The sequence below is a fragment of the Nelumbo lutea genome, chromosome 4 (genome assembly GCF_056320005.1).
Source record: "Nelumbo lutea isolate HS-2025 chromosome 4, American lotus-T2T, whole genome shotgun sequence".
NCBI classification, from domain to species: Eukaryota; Viridiplantae; Streptophyta; class Magnoliopsida; order Proteales; family Nelumbonaceae; genus Nelumbo; species Nelumbo lutea.
The window spans coordinates 54,226,169-54,244,690 of record NC_142687.1 but is presented as its reverse complement, the minus strand read 5'-3'; the positions used below and the strand labels follow the sequence as shown (position 1 = coordinate 54,244,690).

At 39.9% G+C, this 18,522-nt stretch overlaps 3 protein-coding genes across 3 annotated transcripts; 1 reads left to right on the top strand and 2 right to left on the bottom strand.

Annotated features, from left to right (window-relative positions):
* Positions 1-3,638: 3,638 nt before the first annotated feature.
* LOC148860669 (uncharacterized) lies at positions 3,639-6,625 on the bottom strand. Its single transcript, XM_088982662.1, has 2 exons — positions 5,052-6,625; positions 3,639-4,910 (listed from the first exon to the last, which is right to left on the bottom strand). The coding sequence occupies exons 1-2, from the start codon at positions 6,333-6,335 to the stop codon at positions 3,894-3,896; spliced, it is 2,301 nt and encodes a 766-aa protein (XP_088838788.1). The 5' UTR covers positions 6,336-6,625; the 3' UTR covers positions 3,639-3,893.
* Positions 6,626-7,249: 624 nt separating this feature from the next.
* LOC148860668 (heat shock 70 kDa protein-like) lies at positions 7,250-7,612 on the top strand. Its single transcript, XM_088984947.1, has one exon. The coding sequence runs from the start codon at positions 7,250-7,252 to the stop codon at positions 7,610-7,612; it is 363 nt and encodes a 120-aa protein (XP_088841073.1).
* A 6,776-nt stretch (positions 7,613-14,388) lies between these two features.
* LOC148860667 (uncharacterized) lies at positions 14,389-17,295 on the bottom strand. Its single transcript, XM_088982547.1, has 2 exons — positions 15,787-17,295; positions 14,389-15,681 (listed from the first exon to the last, which is right to left on the bottom strand). The coding sequence occupies exons 1-2, from the start codon at positions 17,068-17,070 to the stop codon at positions 14,680-14,682; spliced, it is 2,286 nt and encodes a 761-aa protein (XP_088838673.1). The 5' UTR covers positions 17,071-17,295; the 3' UTR covers positions 14,389-14,679.
* Positions 17,296-18,522: the final 1,227 nt, after the last annotated feature.

Sequence of the window (18,522 nt, the reverse complement as noted above, 5' to 3'; positions counted from 1 at the left end):
TCTTTAAAGAGGACATAATCTCCATTTTTTTTTGAAAATGTTCTCAAAATATTCTTTGTTCCACCTTTTTAACTTCGAGATCAGATTGTTTCTTTTTTTCACAAATTGCATAGACCTAGAAACCTTAAGGTCTTAGCTCTATGCAGTATTAACAACCTCTTTGACTTTAGGAATAGGGCACCACATGGTCTCAAACCTAAAAGGCTTCGGCCCCACTATTCATGGAAGCATCTATGTAGAGAATCAAAAGGTTGTAGTCATAAGCCATAAATGGTAAGTTTTTAAGCATTGCATTAGGAAAATGGTCCCTCCAAGCTTCATTTTTCAGGGCCCAATCAAGCCTTTCCCAAGTTTTATTATTCTTCCACGTAAGTTGACTCCCCTTCATGTCCATATCCATCAAGAAACAATAAAAAATTAGGCCATTAAACTCCCTAAGGTTGTTGAAATCCCCAATAAAGAGTCAACGATCATTTGTATTAGTTGCAATCTCTCTAATCCATTTCCATACCGTTTTTGTTCATTTTTTTTTGGAGGAGAATATATGAAAGTGCAAAACCAACTTGAATTTGAAAATAAATCAAATACACATGGACCATTCTATCATTAGAAAAAACAACTTTGAGGTTAAACATATTTTTGTTCCATAGGATCCATAAGCTCATAGAAAAACTAACAAATTAAAAAACAACATGACTGTCAAAACAAAAAGACTTAACTATTTTTTTAGTTCTCTCTGGCATCACCCTAGTCTCCCTCAAGAAACACACTCCTATCTTATAGTCTTTGACTAATTCCAAGACTTGTCTTTGCAATATAGGTTGTCCAACCCCTCTTACATTTCAACTAAGTATCTACATTTGTGCCATTTGTTTTTTGTGGACCCATATTGTCCTTTTCAAGTTTAGCTATCGCAACATTAATATCTTCAACATTGTCACGGTTCTCTTCTTCTTCCTTTAGTTTCCCTTTTTCCTCACCTTCCTAATGCTACTCAAATCACCCTCCATCAGATCATCTTCACCCTCCTTGTCTAGGTTCTTCTCTCCATCATCATCGCTCCCCTTCTAAGAGCTATTACTAAAATTTGTGTTGGTGTTTGAATCTTGCATACCACATTTGTTATCAATGTCATTATTGATATTAGAATAGTAGAAATTACTTGAGACTTTTGCTCCATTCGTAATGGTTTCTTCCACAGATTTATTTTGGATCCAACTTTTTTGGATGGGCTCCTTCTTTATGGGTTCAATCATGATGTACCCTACATTTATGAATCTGGTCCTCGAGACCTCTTTTGCCAGCTCCATTCTAAAGCTCTTCACTTGGGCCCAATGGTTTCTTGTTAAACCCCATTGCCTTTCATTTCTTTTACGTATTGACTTTCCATTTTGGTATCTAGAAATTGCACCAAAATTTTTTGGTTGGACCTTTTCCTTATTTTTCACAACCATCCAACCCTCCTCTTGTTTAACATTCTTATTCTTCGAACAGTTATAGGATTTATGGCCCCTCCACCCACAACTCATGCAAAGATCGAATATGTTTTCATAGAAAACTTTGATATGATTTTTAACCCCTCCATTAGTAAGTGGGATCTCCAGGATGAAAGGTTTAGTTGGGCTGCTTAGATCTTCATGCAAAAGCTCAATGCGTATTTTGATTGTTAGAGCTACCAGAAGATCTTCCCAAAAAGACTTGCCAAATAGCCCCTAAACATAGGGAGACGTAGGGTTATTCATGGGTCGGGTTGGGTCGGTTTCCTAGTGTTTTTTCAATCAACCTGACTTGGTCGGGTTACCTAAAGATTAAACTGAAACCGACCCTCTATTAAGCAAAACCAACTGGTTGGTTTGGGTCAATTTGGGTGCTAAAAAAACCTCTGAAGTTACTGAACATCATTTCAATTTTCATCCATAAATATATTTAAAACTGAAATATATATTTAAAATTGGAATATATATTTAAAACCAAAATATATATACAAATATGTTAGAATATATATTTTCTGGAAATATATATTTCAGAAATATATATCTGATATATTTCAGAATATATATTTTTTCATATATATATTTCTTATTTAAAACTAAAATATCTATATTTGACATATCCTTTTTTTAGAATATATATTTTTTCAGATATTTCAATTTTTATGCAAAACCAAAATATCTATATTTAATAGTTTTAAATATGATATATATATAAATTAAAACCGAAATATATATTAAAATAGATTAGGCTTTTCATACAAAACTGAAGTTTTTGTGCAAATATATCATAAATAACTAGATTTTTTTCAAAGCTTAAATAAAAAACAAATAAAATATGTCAACTTTTAACATGCATTAAATTTTAAAAATATTAAATAAAAAAATACTAACCTGTGAATGTGATGCTTGAGTCTTGAGAAGTTGAGACTTGAGAGAATGAGAGTTGAGATTTGAGGAAGATGAGAGAGCCAAGTGAATGAGTGATGTTGAAAACTTGAAATTTGAAAATCTTGAGAGTACTTGAGACTTGAGGAGCCTTGAAAACTCCTATTTGCCTATTTAGTGTAAATGTCCTTAGAGAGTAAAGAAATATCTCTTTTAATCTTTCCAAAAATGTAAGAAGCCAATATTTCTAAAGGAGTAAACGTGTAGGGACTAGGGATTTTGCTTGCATTGCAATGTTTGCCATTAATGTCAATCCTAAAGACTAGAAAGAATAGATAACTAAGTAAGAAACTATAAAGAAGTAACTAAAAAATTGATGCTAAAAATAAGTAACTAACTAGAAAGAAGTAGGATAGAGATAATCTAATTAGATAACTTGGTTCGGTTCTAAATTATTGGTTTTACCCATCTTTACAACCCGAAACTAACCGACATTGAAGAAAAATCGGCCAAATCGGGTTGGATCAGGCTGGGTTGGTCGGTTTGAATTTGTTTGTAAACAGCCCTAGGAAGAAGATGGGCCTCTGAATATATGCATATGTTAAAGAAAATTGGCATATATGAATTGCTTGTTCAATTGGGTGCCTAGATCCTCTAGTCTTCTAGTAGATATTTTAGTTAGAGAAGGACTTGCCAAAGAGAAACTAATATGAATATAGCATCTGTAAAGTTGTGTGCATGTGATGGAGCATATAATCTTTTTGATTTAAATCAGTCTTTAGCTATTATAATCCTAGTCTTTATTTCCTAAAAAGAAAAAACTCAGGAATCAAGGGCATTGCATATTTTTATGAATAAAATTCTACTCTACTATTGATAAAAAAAATGCCTATACACTATAAAAGTATATTGGTCCCGTGGGCGTTTATGGATATGTCATTTATTTGTACTTTTTCACTTTAAACGTTTATTTATATTTTTTCATTTTAAACATTTTTTGTTTTTGTTGTTAGGTTTTTAAACATTTTAAACATTTTTCCCCAATCATGCACAAAAATCAAAGCATTTCAGTTTTCTGCCATTTATTTGATAAATGGTGAAACCAAACAATTGTTTCATTTTGTTTCATCTACAATAAACGCCAACACCTATGTGGCACTGATGTGGTAGCGCTTTTTCAATGAACGCCGACTGAACCAAACACAGGTTGCTTAGAGTGATTCAAACCACCCAATGCCACCCGTCCATCTTGGAGAGAAGTTTCTTGGAAAATTATGGGGATCCAAATTAAATTGTTATCAATCTAATTGTATTGGAAATCACAGACAGGTAGGTAAAGGTGAAAACAGCAAATAAAAGTACATCAATTATCCAGTAAAACATGGATTTCATCCCTGCAGAGGATGTGGTGGCATACACTGATGGGCTCAATGTCTCTTGATCCACCTTGCAGATTTTCAAATCAAATTGTAAGTTTGAAACTTCTGCAACTCTTTCACTAAGATGTAATCCTCTTTACATTGAAGCAGCTGCAACAATAGGAACTGTTTGACCTCTTGTTCCAATCTTTTCACGCCCAATTCCTGTCTGATGATGATCAAACTCTCTTTTTTTTGCACCAACTGTTGCACTTGGTAAGTAACCATCATTGCGACCATGCTGAAATCTCGTTACCCCAGCTACGACACCATGGGCAGCATCAGAGAGAACTTGCTTTTGACTACCTAGAGAGCTTGGTTCCCTCTCTTTGTCAACCACCTCGTCCCCATAGCTTGATTGTGAGGTCCAGCGCTCTGTGGAGTCAGCTGAATTGGGTTCCCACGAAGAAGCAGCCCAATTGTGACTTACAAAGCTGTTACTTCCAGAGGATTCTTGCTGTTCCATCTCTCCACCTGTCACACCCCTTCTCACGGTTACATACTTGTGGAGGCTTGGCTCTGTTAGATCATCCCTGACAACCATCTGAGACTCCAAAATTGGCTCTTTAGCCTCCATCCTTCTCTTCCCAAGATGGAAATCGGAAGAAACATTCTTTCTGTGAGATCCATCTGCTTCAGAGGTTTTATTCTCTGAAAATGCAGCACAAGAGAGATTGGAGCTGGAACAGGAGTTGAGGTCAGCCACTGCTTCTAAGATGGAGCAGGCCTTGGTAACACAGGCTGGGAGGGAAAAAGCAGTGTTGTTGTTCTGTTGGTGGAAGTTTTGAATATCTTCAAGCAGTAACGAGGTGTAGGAATTGGGATTGAGATGGCTATCTGGGTTGAAACCTAGGGCAATGTCTAGGTCTCTGGATCTCCTAGAGGACCTACTTCTTGTTAATGTCTGGGGTTTCTGGCTTTCGTCGCCTGTGGCTGCTACAATCACTGCTACCACGTTGGCCTTGGCTGGTATCCCTTTAGCCTCTGTTTGTTCCTCCACAATCTTTTGCTGCCCCTCCTTGTCTCTGGAACTCATAGGATTGTTCTCTCGTTTGTCATTAGCCCCTTGTGGAAGTTCTACAACTCTGTTGCTTTTCTCATCAGGCTTCTGCATCTGAGCATAACACTTGTAAGTAATAGTCCTTCACAAATGTAAGAGAATTTCAGAAACAAATGAATGATCACTAAGATCAACCAAAACATGTTACCGAGTCCTCAAGTATCCTAAAATCATAATGCAAATCTAGTAACTCACCTGGGACAGAAATTGCGAGGTTTTGATCATTAATCCCTCCTCAACTGCTTCCTTGCTCTTTTCTACCTTGTTGTTGGCTGCATCTCTGAACAAAAGTTGTTCATTTACAAGGGTGTTCCCATCGATTTCGTTCATGGGGATTCTTCTGTAGGGAGAGTGCTCTGCTTTCCTGGAAGAGTTCCGGCTGAGTGAGGGTGTGTGAGGAGGATGATTATGATGGTGGGCATTCTCGTTGGCAGCTCTAATATTTGCAGGAGACTGAGAACGAGGCGATGCTGCCGTCCTAGGCCCACCACCAACCTCAACACTTCTCTTCACAGAAACCCTTTTGATTCCGGTGGCAGGTTCGGGGACTGCAGCAGCGGAAGCAGTGGCACCACCATTGCTCCTATCCCGGGTGGACAAAGAGGCCGGAACAGAAACCATCCTTGCTGGTCTAGACTTTTCCGTGGTAGGCGTTGCGGTTCCAGCAGTTGGAGTTTCAGATCTCCTACCGGGGGAGCGACTCACCCTTCTCCCACTACCGCTGTTTCGCCTCTTTTCTTCTCCAGAAGAAGAAGAAGCACGATCTCTGCTGCCGGATCTCTGCTTGTACTCAGCGTCTCCATCCCTGCTGGGTGTTCTCCGGTGAGAAGACCTAGATCGATGTTGGTGGCGCTGCCGATGCCGATGTCGGCGTCTTTCCTGTTCATCCTCCGCATCGTCGTACTCGTTATCATCGGCTGCTCGTGCGGAGGCATCGTCGTGGTCGAAATCATAACTCCTCTTGGAACCCGAGTACTTCCTGCTTCCACTAGTGCCGAGAGCATGGGCGTTACTGCCGTTGTCGCAAGAAGCAGAAGCCTTGCTGGAGTTGCTCCGGCTGAGTCGTCCACACTGTATGAGGATGGCATCTACTTCTTCTTTGGTGCAGCTGGAAGTCCTCACAGGGGCTACGCCACTGGTGCTGCCACCATTATTAGTAGGATTAGCAGTAATATTGCTGGCGTTGATTCCATTGCAGGACTCTTCCTTCTTATTGCCTACTTCTCCTCCACAACCACCACCACCACCTGCCGCCGCCGCCGCTGCTGCTGCTGATTCTTTTTCTTCAGTGCGTCTTTCATGGCTCCTTCTGTGTTTTATGACAAAGATCTCCTTCTTCACCTTTTCTTCGGCTTGTGGTGGTACCATCATCTTCCGCTCCTCCTTGACCTCTTCCTGGGGTTTCGGTTTACAGGGCGGATCTGGAGGGGAAGAAGCAACAGTCTGAGAAGAGCCCTTCTTGCTCAGACAACTACCCATCGTGGGATATCCTGACCCAATAGAAGGGATAGCTGGAAATATAAGAAAGAGAGGGAGAGTGGGGAAGAGGGAAGGAAAAGACCAGAAGAGAAACAAGAAAAGGGAGAGGGAGGAAATTCTAAAGAAAAAGTTCAAAAGTAAAAGAAAAGGCTATCGGTCACCTGTGAAATTTGGTTGGAAAAAGGTTGAGTTTTTGCTTGGGTTAGTGGTACAGGTGCTACAGGTGAAGAAGAGCTTTCGTTTTGGGTAACCTTTGGTTTTAGAGTCAGAAAGTGCAAATTCAAATTTTTTTAAACGGGCGGGCTATGGGCTGTGTCCATCAGTTTTGTTTGGTGGAGGTGAGGACCGTTGGTTGTGTTGATATTGTTGGGATTGTTTGTTAGTTTAGCTGAGTTGTGAACCGTTTTTGTAGAGACAGAGGAACTTTGTGTGATTTGTCCATCAACTTTCTATATTCTATTCAAGTTGAGATAAGCTTGCTTCCTCAATTGTTTCTATTGTATGTAAGTTACGTAACTGAATTCTTTTCATCTTTCGTGTTCTCTCTAACAGCTATTTATCACGTTTAGAAGAAGAGAAGCGAAATTACCTGTCTATCCATTTGTTTTTTGATGGGTAAGGCTTCACAATTTTTTTTGGATAATATTTAGGGGTTAAACAAAAATAAATATAGGGTTAATAGCTGAAATAGGATATCTTTTTTGGGAAAATATCAAACAAGGGTTGTGCCACTGTTGATCTTCTGCCTCTGTGTAAGTCCTCCGACGAGGCAGTTGCATACGGTGCTGCTGTGCAAGCTGCAATTCTGACCCGTGAAGGTCTATTCAGACAACCAGCCTGGTGTACTTATTCAGGTCTACAAAGGCGAGCTCACCAGCATTCCACCGGCACCAAGAGGAATTCCACAAATCAACATGTGCTTTGATATTGACGCAAATGGAATTCTTAATGTCTCGGCTGAGGATAAGACTGTGGGGGTGAAGAACAAGATCACAATCACCAATGACAAGGGAAGGCTGAGCAAGGAGGAGATTGAGAAGATGGTGAAGGATGTCGAGCGGTACAAGGCTGAAGATGAGCAAGTAGAGAAGAAGGTGGAGGCTAAGAATCCACCGGAGAATTATGCGTATAACATGAGGAATGCAGTGGAGGATGAGAAGTTTTTTGGGAAATTGGATCCGGCAAACAAGCAGAGGATTGAGAAGGCAATCGATGAGGCTCTTGATTGGCTAGACAAGAATCAATTGGCAGAGGTGGATGAGTTGGAAGACAAGTAGAAGGAATTGGTGGGTATATGTTATCTGATGAAGGAAGATTTGGCCCGACCTCACAGTTACGCAACATGTGGTAAAAGCAACAGCTCGGCACAAAAGCACGCCTAAGGCGCGAGCGCCAAGGGGAGAAACCAGTGGACTGAACTCCCTACTAGGAGCTCGAATTCTCCCTTCGGCCCCAAGCCAGACAGTAACCCGAACTGGCTTGCATGAAGCAGTTCGGGACACACCTCGCCGAACTGGCATGCCTTACACCAGTTTGGGACACACCTCGCCGAACTGGCCTACCTTATAGCAGTCTGGGACACCTCGCCGAACTGGCCTGCCCTATAGCAATACAGGACATACATCCGAACTCAAGACCGCCTCGCTCACCACTCCACCACATCGCCCCCTCAAGATGCCAAAACCAAACAAACCGTACCATGCCTGACACCGAGGAAGTCCGTACCCAAGGGCAGCGCACTTGACTGACTTGGGATCTGACGCTTGACGGCCGCGCTCCAAACGGCCACCTGCCACCGCCTACTGACACTGCCATCTCTAGTTACAGAGACGGCTCTGACAAAGAGCAGTGGCGGTTCTGTCCCAGTAGAAAGGACGACACCCGAACTGACAGAAGCAAGGGTAATCATACTCGACCTGACAAGGGCTTCAGAGTGAGTGCGCGAAATGGTTATAAAAGGCCCCCTACCCCCAACAACAAGGTATGTGAACTTTGCGCCATTTGGTCTTTACTTTGCCTTTGAGAGAATACTAACTTGAGCTTCGGAGTTATCTCACCGGATTCCCCCCGGAGTTCCCTCATCTTCTCCGTTTCAGGCTCCCTGTCGCTCCAGTCAGAGGCGAAATCGTTGACAACTAAGACCGGTTGGATTGCGCTCCATCACTATCCCATCATCGCCAAGATGTATCAAGGGAGTGGCGAGGAGATGTCGGGAGGTATGGGCAGTGGTGCTGAGGACATGCCGGGAGGAGAGTATGGCCGGAAAAGCCAAGGTGGGCCTGGTTGAGGAGTAGGACCAAAGATTGAGGAGGTGGATTGAAGCAAGATGATTTGAGCAGGACCAAAGATTCTGTCTTAACTTCGATCACTTCTTAAAACTCCGACTTTCTGTTCCTATCCTATCCCAGGAACAAGAAAGTATGTAGACAATCGTGGTAAAAACCTTGTTTATACGCATGATGAAACCTAGAGTGAATGACAGAATGAGTGCTTCACACCATAGAGTATCTTTTTACTTCACAAGTTCCTCACGATTATTACCTCACCATTTGTCTCATGAAATAATAAAGCATGGTATGTTGGAAAATAGTAAAGAAGGTAGAATGGAATTTATTGGTAATCATTTTTTAAACCAAAAATTTGCACTTATAATTGTGAAATTGAGAACTTGTAGAGAAAAGAAAGACTGAATTGTGCCATTTGGTCATTCTCCTTAAAATCACATATGCTCCCTACAGTGCAACCGGGTGATTGCAAATCAGTCACCAAAAGAAGACAGTCCACAGGCCACTAGTAGGCATGTACTTATTTACCAGACCTCCGTGAACCACCAAGAATGATGCTCAGAAAATTGATACTCGATAGAAAGAGAAAATAATGTTGTGTGTAAATGATCTGTGTTTTTGAGTCACCCGAATGAACACAGAAGTGTCATTTCAGAGAGAAGTCTCTTCAAAATAGTGCATCTGTTCAAAGAGATACAAAGAACAAGAGACACAACAAAAAAAAAAAAAACAGTTAAAAAATAAATTTGAAAAAAAGTCAAACCGGTCAAAACCAAAACGATTTGGTTTAGCGCACGTATACATGTACACGTACACGCGCCCATGCCTCCACCCAACCAGGTCAATAGTTTGCTGACCAAATCAATGGTTTTTGGCCAAAAAAAATGCTCTGAGGTAAAACAGAGATGACCGGTTCCGGTTTTGCCGGTCCGTCCATCTAGTCCGGTCCAGTTTTGAAAACCATGATCGGAATAGCCTATTCAGATTCCAGACAGTATTCCTACAAATCGAATGGGGCCTTACTCTTGGAACTCCAAATACCTTTCTCTCTCTTTCTCTCAAGCCCCCACCATTTGGCGCAATAATGTGAGCATGACGTATTTGTCAATCCTATATTCCACTCCCATTCGAAACACATGTGAAGTATACTCCAACTAAGGGTGTCAATGGATCGGTTTTGGATTGGACCCCGTCCAGTCCAAAATCAATTTGGATGGATTGGATAGACCAACATCAAGAGATAGCAATCCCACTAATAAGAATGAGTGTTATCCATCGAGCTTGTAGGAGAGAATAACCGTTCTTGTAGTACACTACGTCCACTCTTCCTTATTTGTTACTAAACTCACCACATGCGTACTCAACAACCAGTACCAGTGTGTGTATACAGCATCAATGAATGCTTTGGGCATCGAATCCCATTTTCATCTCCTTTTTCTTTCATAGGAACCTTGACAAAATTTTCAAATGTTATTCTGAGATTTATTTGAGAAAGATTTTCATTCTTTCTGTGTCCAAAGACTTGAGCTTTCGTTGGTTGAAAAGGTGCTACTTCTGTCAATAAGATAATCCTTTTACTAGTAACTAATTAAGGGTCCCTTTGGTTTGGTTTGTAGTTGTAGACAGGAATGAGAATGGGAATTGGAATCAGCAGGAATAGGATTTCATTCCCAAGGGAGGGGCAGGGAATGGCCATTCCATCAAATGGGAGAATGCCATTCCGGCAGGAGTGGAAAAGGGATTCAGATTCCACCCAACCAAACAGTTGGAATCAGAATGGACTATTCTGATTCCGATTCCAAACCCCTATTCCCATGAACCAAATGGGGCCTAATACTTTACCAAGCGATAAAGTTTAAAGTGATATTTTTATCAACAAGATATATAGCCTCGTTTCTACCTTTGTTGTTGTGCAAAGTCATGCATCCTACTACAATAGGAAACCGATAGAATAGTATATTCTTTGTATTCAGCAATCAATATTATATTGGGAATTGGCTGCTTTGTTTATCTAATAGAATTGAAGTAAGGGTTGCTGAACTAGGCCTATCTCATCATTGCTTTATCAATTATGAAGTTCATTTCAAAGAGAAAAATTGCTTCTATTTTACTTTTTTTGTTCTTAGGTGCTTGTGGAAGGAGCTAATCATTGATAATAGGTAATGGAGCATGTAGCATTGGAAGGATTATAGTGAAGGATTTTTTCTTATTTGGCTCATCTATTCTCAAGGATTCGAAGTGTAAAAAATTTCTTAGTAGTTATCAACCCTTAGCTTTCTGTACAGTTTATAGAAGAATACAATTATGAAGTTCATTTCAAAGAGAAAAATTGCTTCTATTTTACTTTTTTTTGTTCTTAGGTGCTTGTGGAAGGAGCTAATCATTGATAATAGGTAATGGAGCATGTAGCATTGGAAGGATTATAGTGAAGGATTTTTTCTTATTTGGCTCATCTATTCTCAAGGATTCGAAGTGTAAAAAATTTCTTAGTAGTTATCAACCCTTAGCTTTCTGTACAGTTTATAGAAGAATACAATCTACAGTGTACATTTAATTTTTGGGTTCTTCCTTTACATATTTGTACTAATGTTATTTTTCCAATCCAAAAGCAATGATTTTATTAATTGTTGAAGGATTTGATATGATGTGCATTAGTATTACCCTTTTCATTCTAATGGCTTGTTGCCTTATTTATATTGATTTAGTATTAGCATTTTTAATCCACTGCCTATTGTCCTTATTTGTATTGATCTAGCTCTATAAAAATAATTATATGAAAATCTTAGGAGTACAGGATGTATTAGCAAACCTCCAATGACCATTGGGAATGTCCGTCTATCATCAATTCAAATATTAATGGATTTTAAAGAGAAAAGCTGTATTGAGTAGACATGTTAAGATTCATCTCATGGGGAAAGACCAAAGTCTGTAAATCTAAAAATTCAAGGGAGATGAATGCAGCATACTAAAGTTGTACTGAGAGAGTTACATAGAATTTCCAATTCCTGGACTGAGCGCAAAACAATCCCTGCATTAATCCCAACTAAAATAGAGGAAAAGATCTCCAGAATATAATAAATCCCAAATTAAATATTGTTAGGAAAATTGAAACATAACTGAAAAAATCAAAATTTCATTCAAACATGTGAGAATCTAGCATGGAAAGTTTGAATATTCTCCATTGAACCGAATTTCTGGTTATCTAACATTGATACCTGGAAGCTTCTCCGAATCTAGAACTCAAAACAGGAAAAGAGATACAGTGGAAAGTGGAAGCCATGTTTGAACCCAAGGAATTTCAGATATTTAGATTCTTTGGACTGGCAGTCATTAAAAATGAGCAAAGAAAAATCCCCTTTATTAATATAAAGAAACTGCCTCTCCAAAGCATTTAACATAACATAAAAGTGTCATTACCTAATATTGATACTGATTATCCAGGGTCTTGGGAAAGGTGTACTTGAGTACTACCTAACATTTGGAATTTTTACAGAAAGCGACCCACTCTCAGGCATGGACCTGGTGTTTTCATGCTTGTCATCAAATGTCAACCTGAGTATCATTGCAACAAACAATGGTCCCTTCCACAAATCTCAGTGTGTAACACAGCATTAGAGTCCAACAGAACTAAAAGAAATATCAGAGTTCAAGAATCAATGGGTCAAAGATAGAATTTCAATCTCTTGCACCTCTTAGGATTGTGGGACAATTGAAACTTGTTTCAAAATATAGTATTATAAATCCCAACTCTTCCTACAGCATTACCCTACAAAATACAGTACTGTAAATCCTACATTATTTGGGTCCTTATTTTGTAAAGGTGCTATGTTTCTTTTCCTTTATACCTACATTATTTGGGTCCTTATTCCCCATTTGCCGATAACACTCTCCCCCTGCCTCTCTTTACCTGACTAACTTGTATCACACAAGAACACTGGAACTTCACTTACCCAGGCAAGTTTTACCTGGGAAACACTTGCCTAGGTAAATGTACTTACACAGGGAAGTAAAGGATTTGAAAAATGCAACGTACCTTAATGAAAGGATTTGGTAATATGCTCAAGATATCAAATCCCTTGAATTGAATCAATCTCAATAAATTATTTTACTACATTTCTTGATAAGCTAGATAAATGATCTGTGAACAAAAATCCGCCATGTTATCATTGCCAAATAAGTTTCCCTGATCTTTGAAGATCAAATTATCAAATACCATATAGTCGGTGTATGCTTTTAGCATTTATGAGGATTCTTATTCTTCCTTAGCAAATAACTTAAATATTCATTATCAAATTAACTATTTCTCATCAGTTTTAAGTTGAGTGTAAATAAACTATATTCCATACATTATCTCAACATATAGTTTTAGCATTGATGGGGAAGGTGTCCTGAATTTCTTCCTTAGCCAATTGCCTAATTTCTATTTTTCTTTTCATTCTGATTTTGATTTTATTTTTCAATTGACTCTTTTACACCCTGTCTTTCAAATGTTTGATTGTTTATAATTCTCTTTGGTATATATAATAGAATGAAATACCTTAATGTGATTTGTTGAAAATATGATGGAGGCCCATCACAAGGCCCATCTCATCCCTAGGGGCGGCAGCTCCTAGAATAAGGTCAAGAATTCAAGATCCATCAAGAATTCAAGAATTCAAGACTCATCAAGAATTCAAAACTCATCAAGAATTCAAAGAATCCAAGACTCATCAAGGATTCAAGAATTCTAGATAATCCAAGATTCATGCATGGATAAGATCAAGGGAGATCGGACGGGGGAGATCTAGTCAAGAAGAGTTCGATCCTATCTACAAGTTTGAGATGTTTAGATCAAATCTAATTTCTTTTCCTAGTTCTTTTACAATTTCCAAATGTATTATAAATACTGCTATTTCCCAAAGATAAGAATCAATTTCATACTTCAGATTTTCAGAATTTATTCAAGTTCTCTTCTTCCTATTTTCGCTACATTTTTCTCTCTCCTAGAGAGATCGGTGTTTTTCGCTAGGTGCAAGCGGACGCCCGGTGCTTGCATAGCCAGCTCCGGTTTTCATTGCTTCCACGCTGCGTCAAAATATCACAGATTATAATTGTTTGTACCTTTTATTTGAAATTTAGTTGTAGGGAAAAGTGCAAGAGGAAGCTAAGATCATTGTTTGCATCCTTTCTTTATGATGAAATTCAGCATTGATCAACCTACACCCCACCACTGAACCCATCCTTACTTCTCCAATACTTAATTCGTTAACAAGAGTGAAGCATATTCAGTTCAATTCTGTTTAACACAGAGCAGAGAAGAGAAAAACAGTCTGTGAATCACTTGACATGCAACTTTTCAGCATTGAGCACTTCAATACTTAAACCATGCATGGCCAACATAAATCCCACTCACGAAGCCAAAATTTCTTGTAGTGCCTGAGCGCACAAGGAACCCTTCCAAGTTATATGCAACATCATCTGCTTGGTCATATATACAATTTATATTCAGCAGATAATACATTATGATTTGGCATTTAGCCTGTGATGGCTATTTCATGCTCTGTAATAATTATCAAAAATGAAGAACATAGAGATATTTTCAAGGAAATAGATCAAGTGGCTTTAGAAAATTTTCATCTCCATTTTAGAACTTGTCATCAGCTCAGAGCCTCAGATGTATCAGAGTTGTATGCTATTTTGTATTATCGTGGGATGCAAAGTGAACTAAAGACAACTTTGAAATTCTCAAGATCCAATAACATAGTATAGTTCTCTTTTTGGACAATCTGTGACAAAGTATTAGTTGATGGATTCATTGCTGCAATACAGTCAACAAGAAGCTCAATGTTGACCCATAAATAATCCAACAGCCAACATGAAACAAGTGAATACTTCTCCAATGTCCTCCCAAAAGAGAAATATATCAACTGTACAAAAACTTAATGGAGAGAAGAACAAGTTATCAAGAAATAAATGCTTCTTTTTTTACCTGAAAAGTTTACACTGTGCTGAGCAAGAAGCAGTCTTCTTGAGCCAACTTGTGGACTTTAATCTGCTAATTCTTTTTCCATCCTTGTGGATTACATTGAAGCAGCTGCAACAATGGGAATTGTTTGACCTCTTGCTCCAATCCTTCCAAGCCCACTTCCCATTTGATGATAATCAAACTCTCTACTTTTTGCGCTCGCAGTTGCAGTTGGCAAGTAATTATTGTTATTACCACTGTGCCGTAATCTCCTTGCCCCAACTACAGCACAATGAACAGCAGCCTCGGAGATGGCTTTGTTTTCGATGCCTAGAGAACTTGGTTCCCTCTCCTTGTCCACCACCTCGTCTCCATAGTTTGACTGTGAAGTCCAGCGCTCTGTGGAATCAGCTGAGTTGGGTTCCCATGAAGAAGCAGCCCAGTGTTGACCCACAAAGCTGTTACTTCCCGAGGACTCTTGCTCGTCCATCTCTTCACCTGCCACACCCCTTCTCACAGTCACGTACTTATGGAGGCTGGGCTCCATTAGATCATCGCTCACGACTACCTCAGACTCCAAAAATGGCTCTTTTTCCACCATTCTCCTCTTCCCAAGATGGAAATTGGAAGAAACATTCTTGCTGTGAGATCCATCTGCTCCGGAGATTTTGTCCTCTGAAAACGCACAAGAGAGATTGGAACTGGTGCATGAGTTGAGGTCGGCCACTGCTTCTAAGATGGAGCAGGCCTTGGTAACACAGGCTGGGAGAGAAAAGTCAGTGCTGTTGTTCTGTTGGTGGAAGTTCTGAATATCTTCAAGCAATAGCGAGGCGTAGGAGTTTGGATTGAGATGGCTGTCTGGGTTGAAACCCAGGGCAATGTCGAGGTCTCTGGATCTCCTAGAGGACCTACTTCTTGTTATTGTCTGGGGCTTCAGGTTTTCGCTGCCTGTGGCTGCTACAGTCACTGCAACCTCGTTGGCCTTTACTGGAATCCCTTTAGCCCCTGATTGTTCCTCGTCGATCTTCTGCTGCTCCTCCGTTGCTTTGGAACTCTCTCGTCTATCAGTATCCCCTTGTAGAAGTTCTACAACTCTATTGCTTTTCTCATCAGGCTTCTGCAATTGAGCAGAACTCTTGTAAGTAATATTCGTTGAGGAATGTCAGAATTTCAGTAACAAGTGGATAGATCACTAAAATCATACTGCAAATTTAGAACTCACCTGGAACAGAAATTGAGATGTTTTGCTCATTACTCCTGTTTCAACTCCTGCCTTGCCCTTTTCTACCTTGTTGTTGGTTGTATCATGAGCCCTGAACAGCTGTTCATTTAAAAGAGTGTTCCCATCGATTTCATTCATGGGGTTTCTTCTGTAAGGAGAGTGTTCTGCTTTCCTGGAAGAGTTCCGGCTGACGGAGGGTGTGTGAGGAGGATGATTATGATGGTGGGCATTCTCGTTGGAAGATCTAATGTTTGCAGGAGACTGAGAACGAGGCGATGCTGCCGTCCTAAGTCCACCACCAACCTCAACACTTTTCTTCACTGAAACCCTTTTGATCCGATTAGCAGGCTCGGGGACAGCAGCAGCAGCTGTGGCATCGCCATTGCTTTTATCGCGGTTGGACAAAGAAGCCGGAACAGAAACCATCCTTCCCGGCCTAGACTTGGTAGGCGTTGCATTGCCAGCAGTCGGGGTTTCAGATCTCCTACCAGGGGAGCGGCTCACCCTTCTCCCACTACCGCCGATTCGCCTCTTTTCTTCTCCAGAAGAAGAATAAGTACGGTCTCTACTACCGGATCTCTGCTTGAACTCAGCGTCTCCTTCCCTGCTGGGTGTTCTCCGGTGAGAAGACCTAGACCGATGTTGGTGGCGCTGTCGGTGCCGATGTTGGCGTCTCTCCTGTTCATCCTCGGCATCGTCGTAGTCGTTATCATCGGCTGCTCGTGCGGAGGCATCGTCATGGTCGAAATCGTAACTCCTCTTGGAACCCGAGTACTTCCTACTTCCACTAGTGCCGAGAGCATGGGAGTTACTGCCGTTGTCGCAAGAAGCAGAAGCCTTGCCGGAGGAGCTCCGGCTGAGTCGTCCACACTGTACGAGGATGGCATCTAATTCTTCTTTGGTGCAGCTGGAAGTCCTCACAGGGGCAACGCCACTGGTACTGCCACCATTATTAGTAGCATTAGCAGCAATATTGTTGGCATTGATTCCATTGCAGGAATCTTCCTTCTTATCGCCTACTTCTCCTCCTCCTACACCACCACCTGCTGCTGCTGAAGCTGCTCCTTTCTCTTCAGTGCGTCTTTCATGGCTCCTTCTGTGTTTTATGACGAAGATCTCCTTCACCTTTTCTTCGGCTTGTGGTGGTACCATCGTCTTTTGCTCCTCCTTCACCTCTTCCTGGGGTTTTGGTTTACAGGGCTGATCTGGAAGGGAAGAAGCAGTTGCTGATGCTGCTGTAGCAACAGTCTGAGAAGAGCCCTTCTTGCTCAGACAACTACCCATTGTGGGTGCGAGAAATCTTCGGCCGAGAGGGGAAGAGAAGCGAGAAAAAGGGAGAGACTGGAAAGGAGAGAGGGATTAAAAAGCTTAAAAGTAAAAAAAGAAAAGGCTACCACGCTTAAGCTGAGATCATCGGACAAGTGATAGGAGAGAAGACCAAGAAAGAAGAAGAAGAAGCAGCTATTTCTTGTTAGGAAAAGGAAAGCATAGATTCAAATTTTTTCAAACGGGCGGGCTGTACGCTGCATGCATTTTATGTTTAGGGGAAGAGAGAGAAAATAGAGCCGTTGTGTCGGATGGGATGAGATCATGAGAGGCTTTGTTAGCTTAGCTGTCTTGATGTCAGCGTGATTAGGATTTAGGAATCCGTTTCGATATCACATCTGCGACCGACAGCATATCTTAACTGTGTATTGAGAACATCTCCCACTCATAACTTCGGGAGATGCTCCCAATGCACGCTGAGATGTGCATGTGGGGAGTTTGTGGGGGCGCAGATGTAATCTCATCCATCTCACTTTAAATTTTTAATTCTATTCATCTGTTTTATCTGTCTGTGCAAGAGCGCAGGTAATATATTTTAAATTTCTAACGGCTAACTACCACGTTGAGGAAGAGGGATTTGTCTTAACATTGTTTAATTAATGTCTATTTAGCATAAAATGGTGGTTTTTATTCGCTTCAAACGTAAAATGGTGGTTTTGGATCATGTATTTTTGGATCAAGGCTTTGGATCAACTTGGTTTTTCTTTAATTGATTTAAACGTACCTTGAGTTTTCTGAAAGATTTAAAAACATACATTGTAATTCTTTTATACCTCATTATCTTTCAAATTTTCAAATTTTACTCTAAATTTTAAAAGACATATCAAGATATGGGAAGGATGGATACAGACAAAAAATTAAGATATGCGGATACACTGAGAAATTCATACAAAACCTAAAAAAACTATATTAATAATAAAAAACATATTAAATGATTTATACACTGTATGTATGTATGCATGTATATGACTATAAATAAGTTATTTAAACAAAAAAAAACATATTAAATGATTTATAGTGGTGTGAATATAAGGACATGATTGGAAATTATTGAAAAAATGATGAAAGAATTAAAATGTGTGTATATAGACACATACCTTAGTTTTTAAAGAATCAATATAATTTGTATTAACATTTATCATTGGTTAGAAAACATGACTAGATAAGTTGGTTGGACCAATTGGGTAAAAAAATTGGTCAAAATCACTGACTCAACTAGTCAAACTAGAAAACCGGTGAACCAGTTCCGGTTTTAGAAAATAGATTGCTTTTTTTTTTTTTGAAAAAATTTTAGCACATAAATGCAAACTTCTAAAGGCCTTAACTTTTAGGTCAGTGCTTGGACCAATTAACATTAAATAATGAATTTCAGCTTTTATTAGGAGCCATCCACTAAAAAGAGAGTATAAT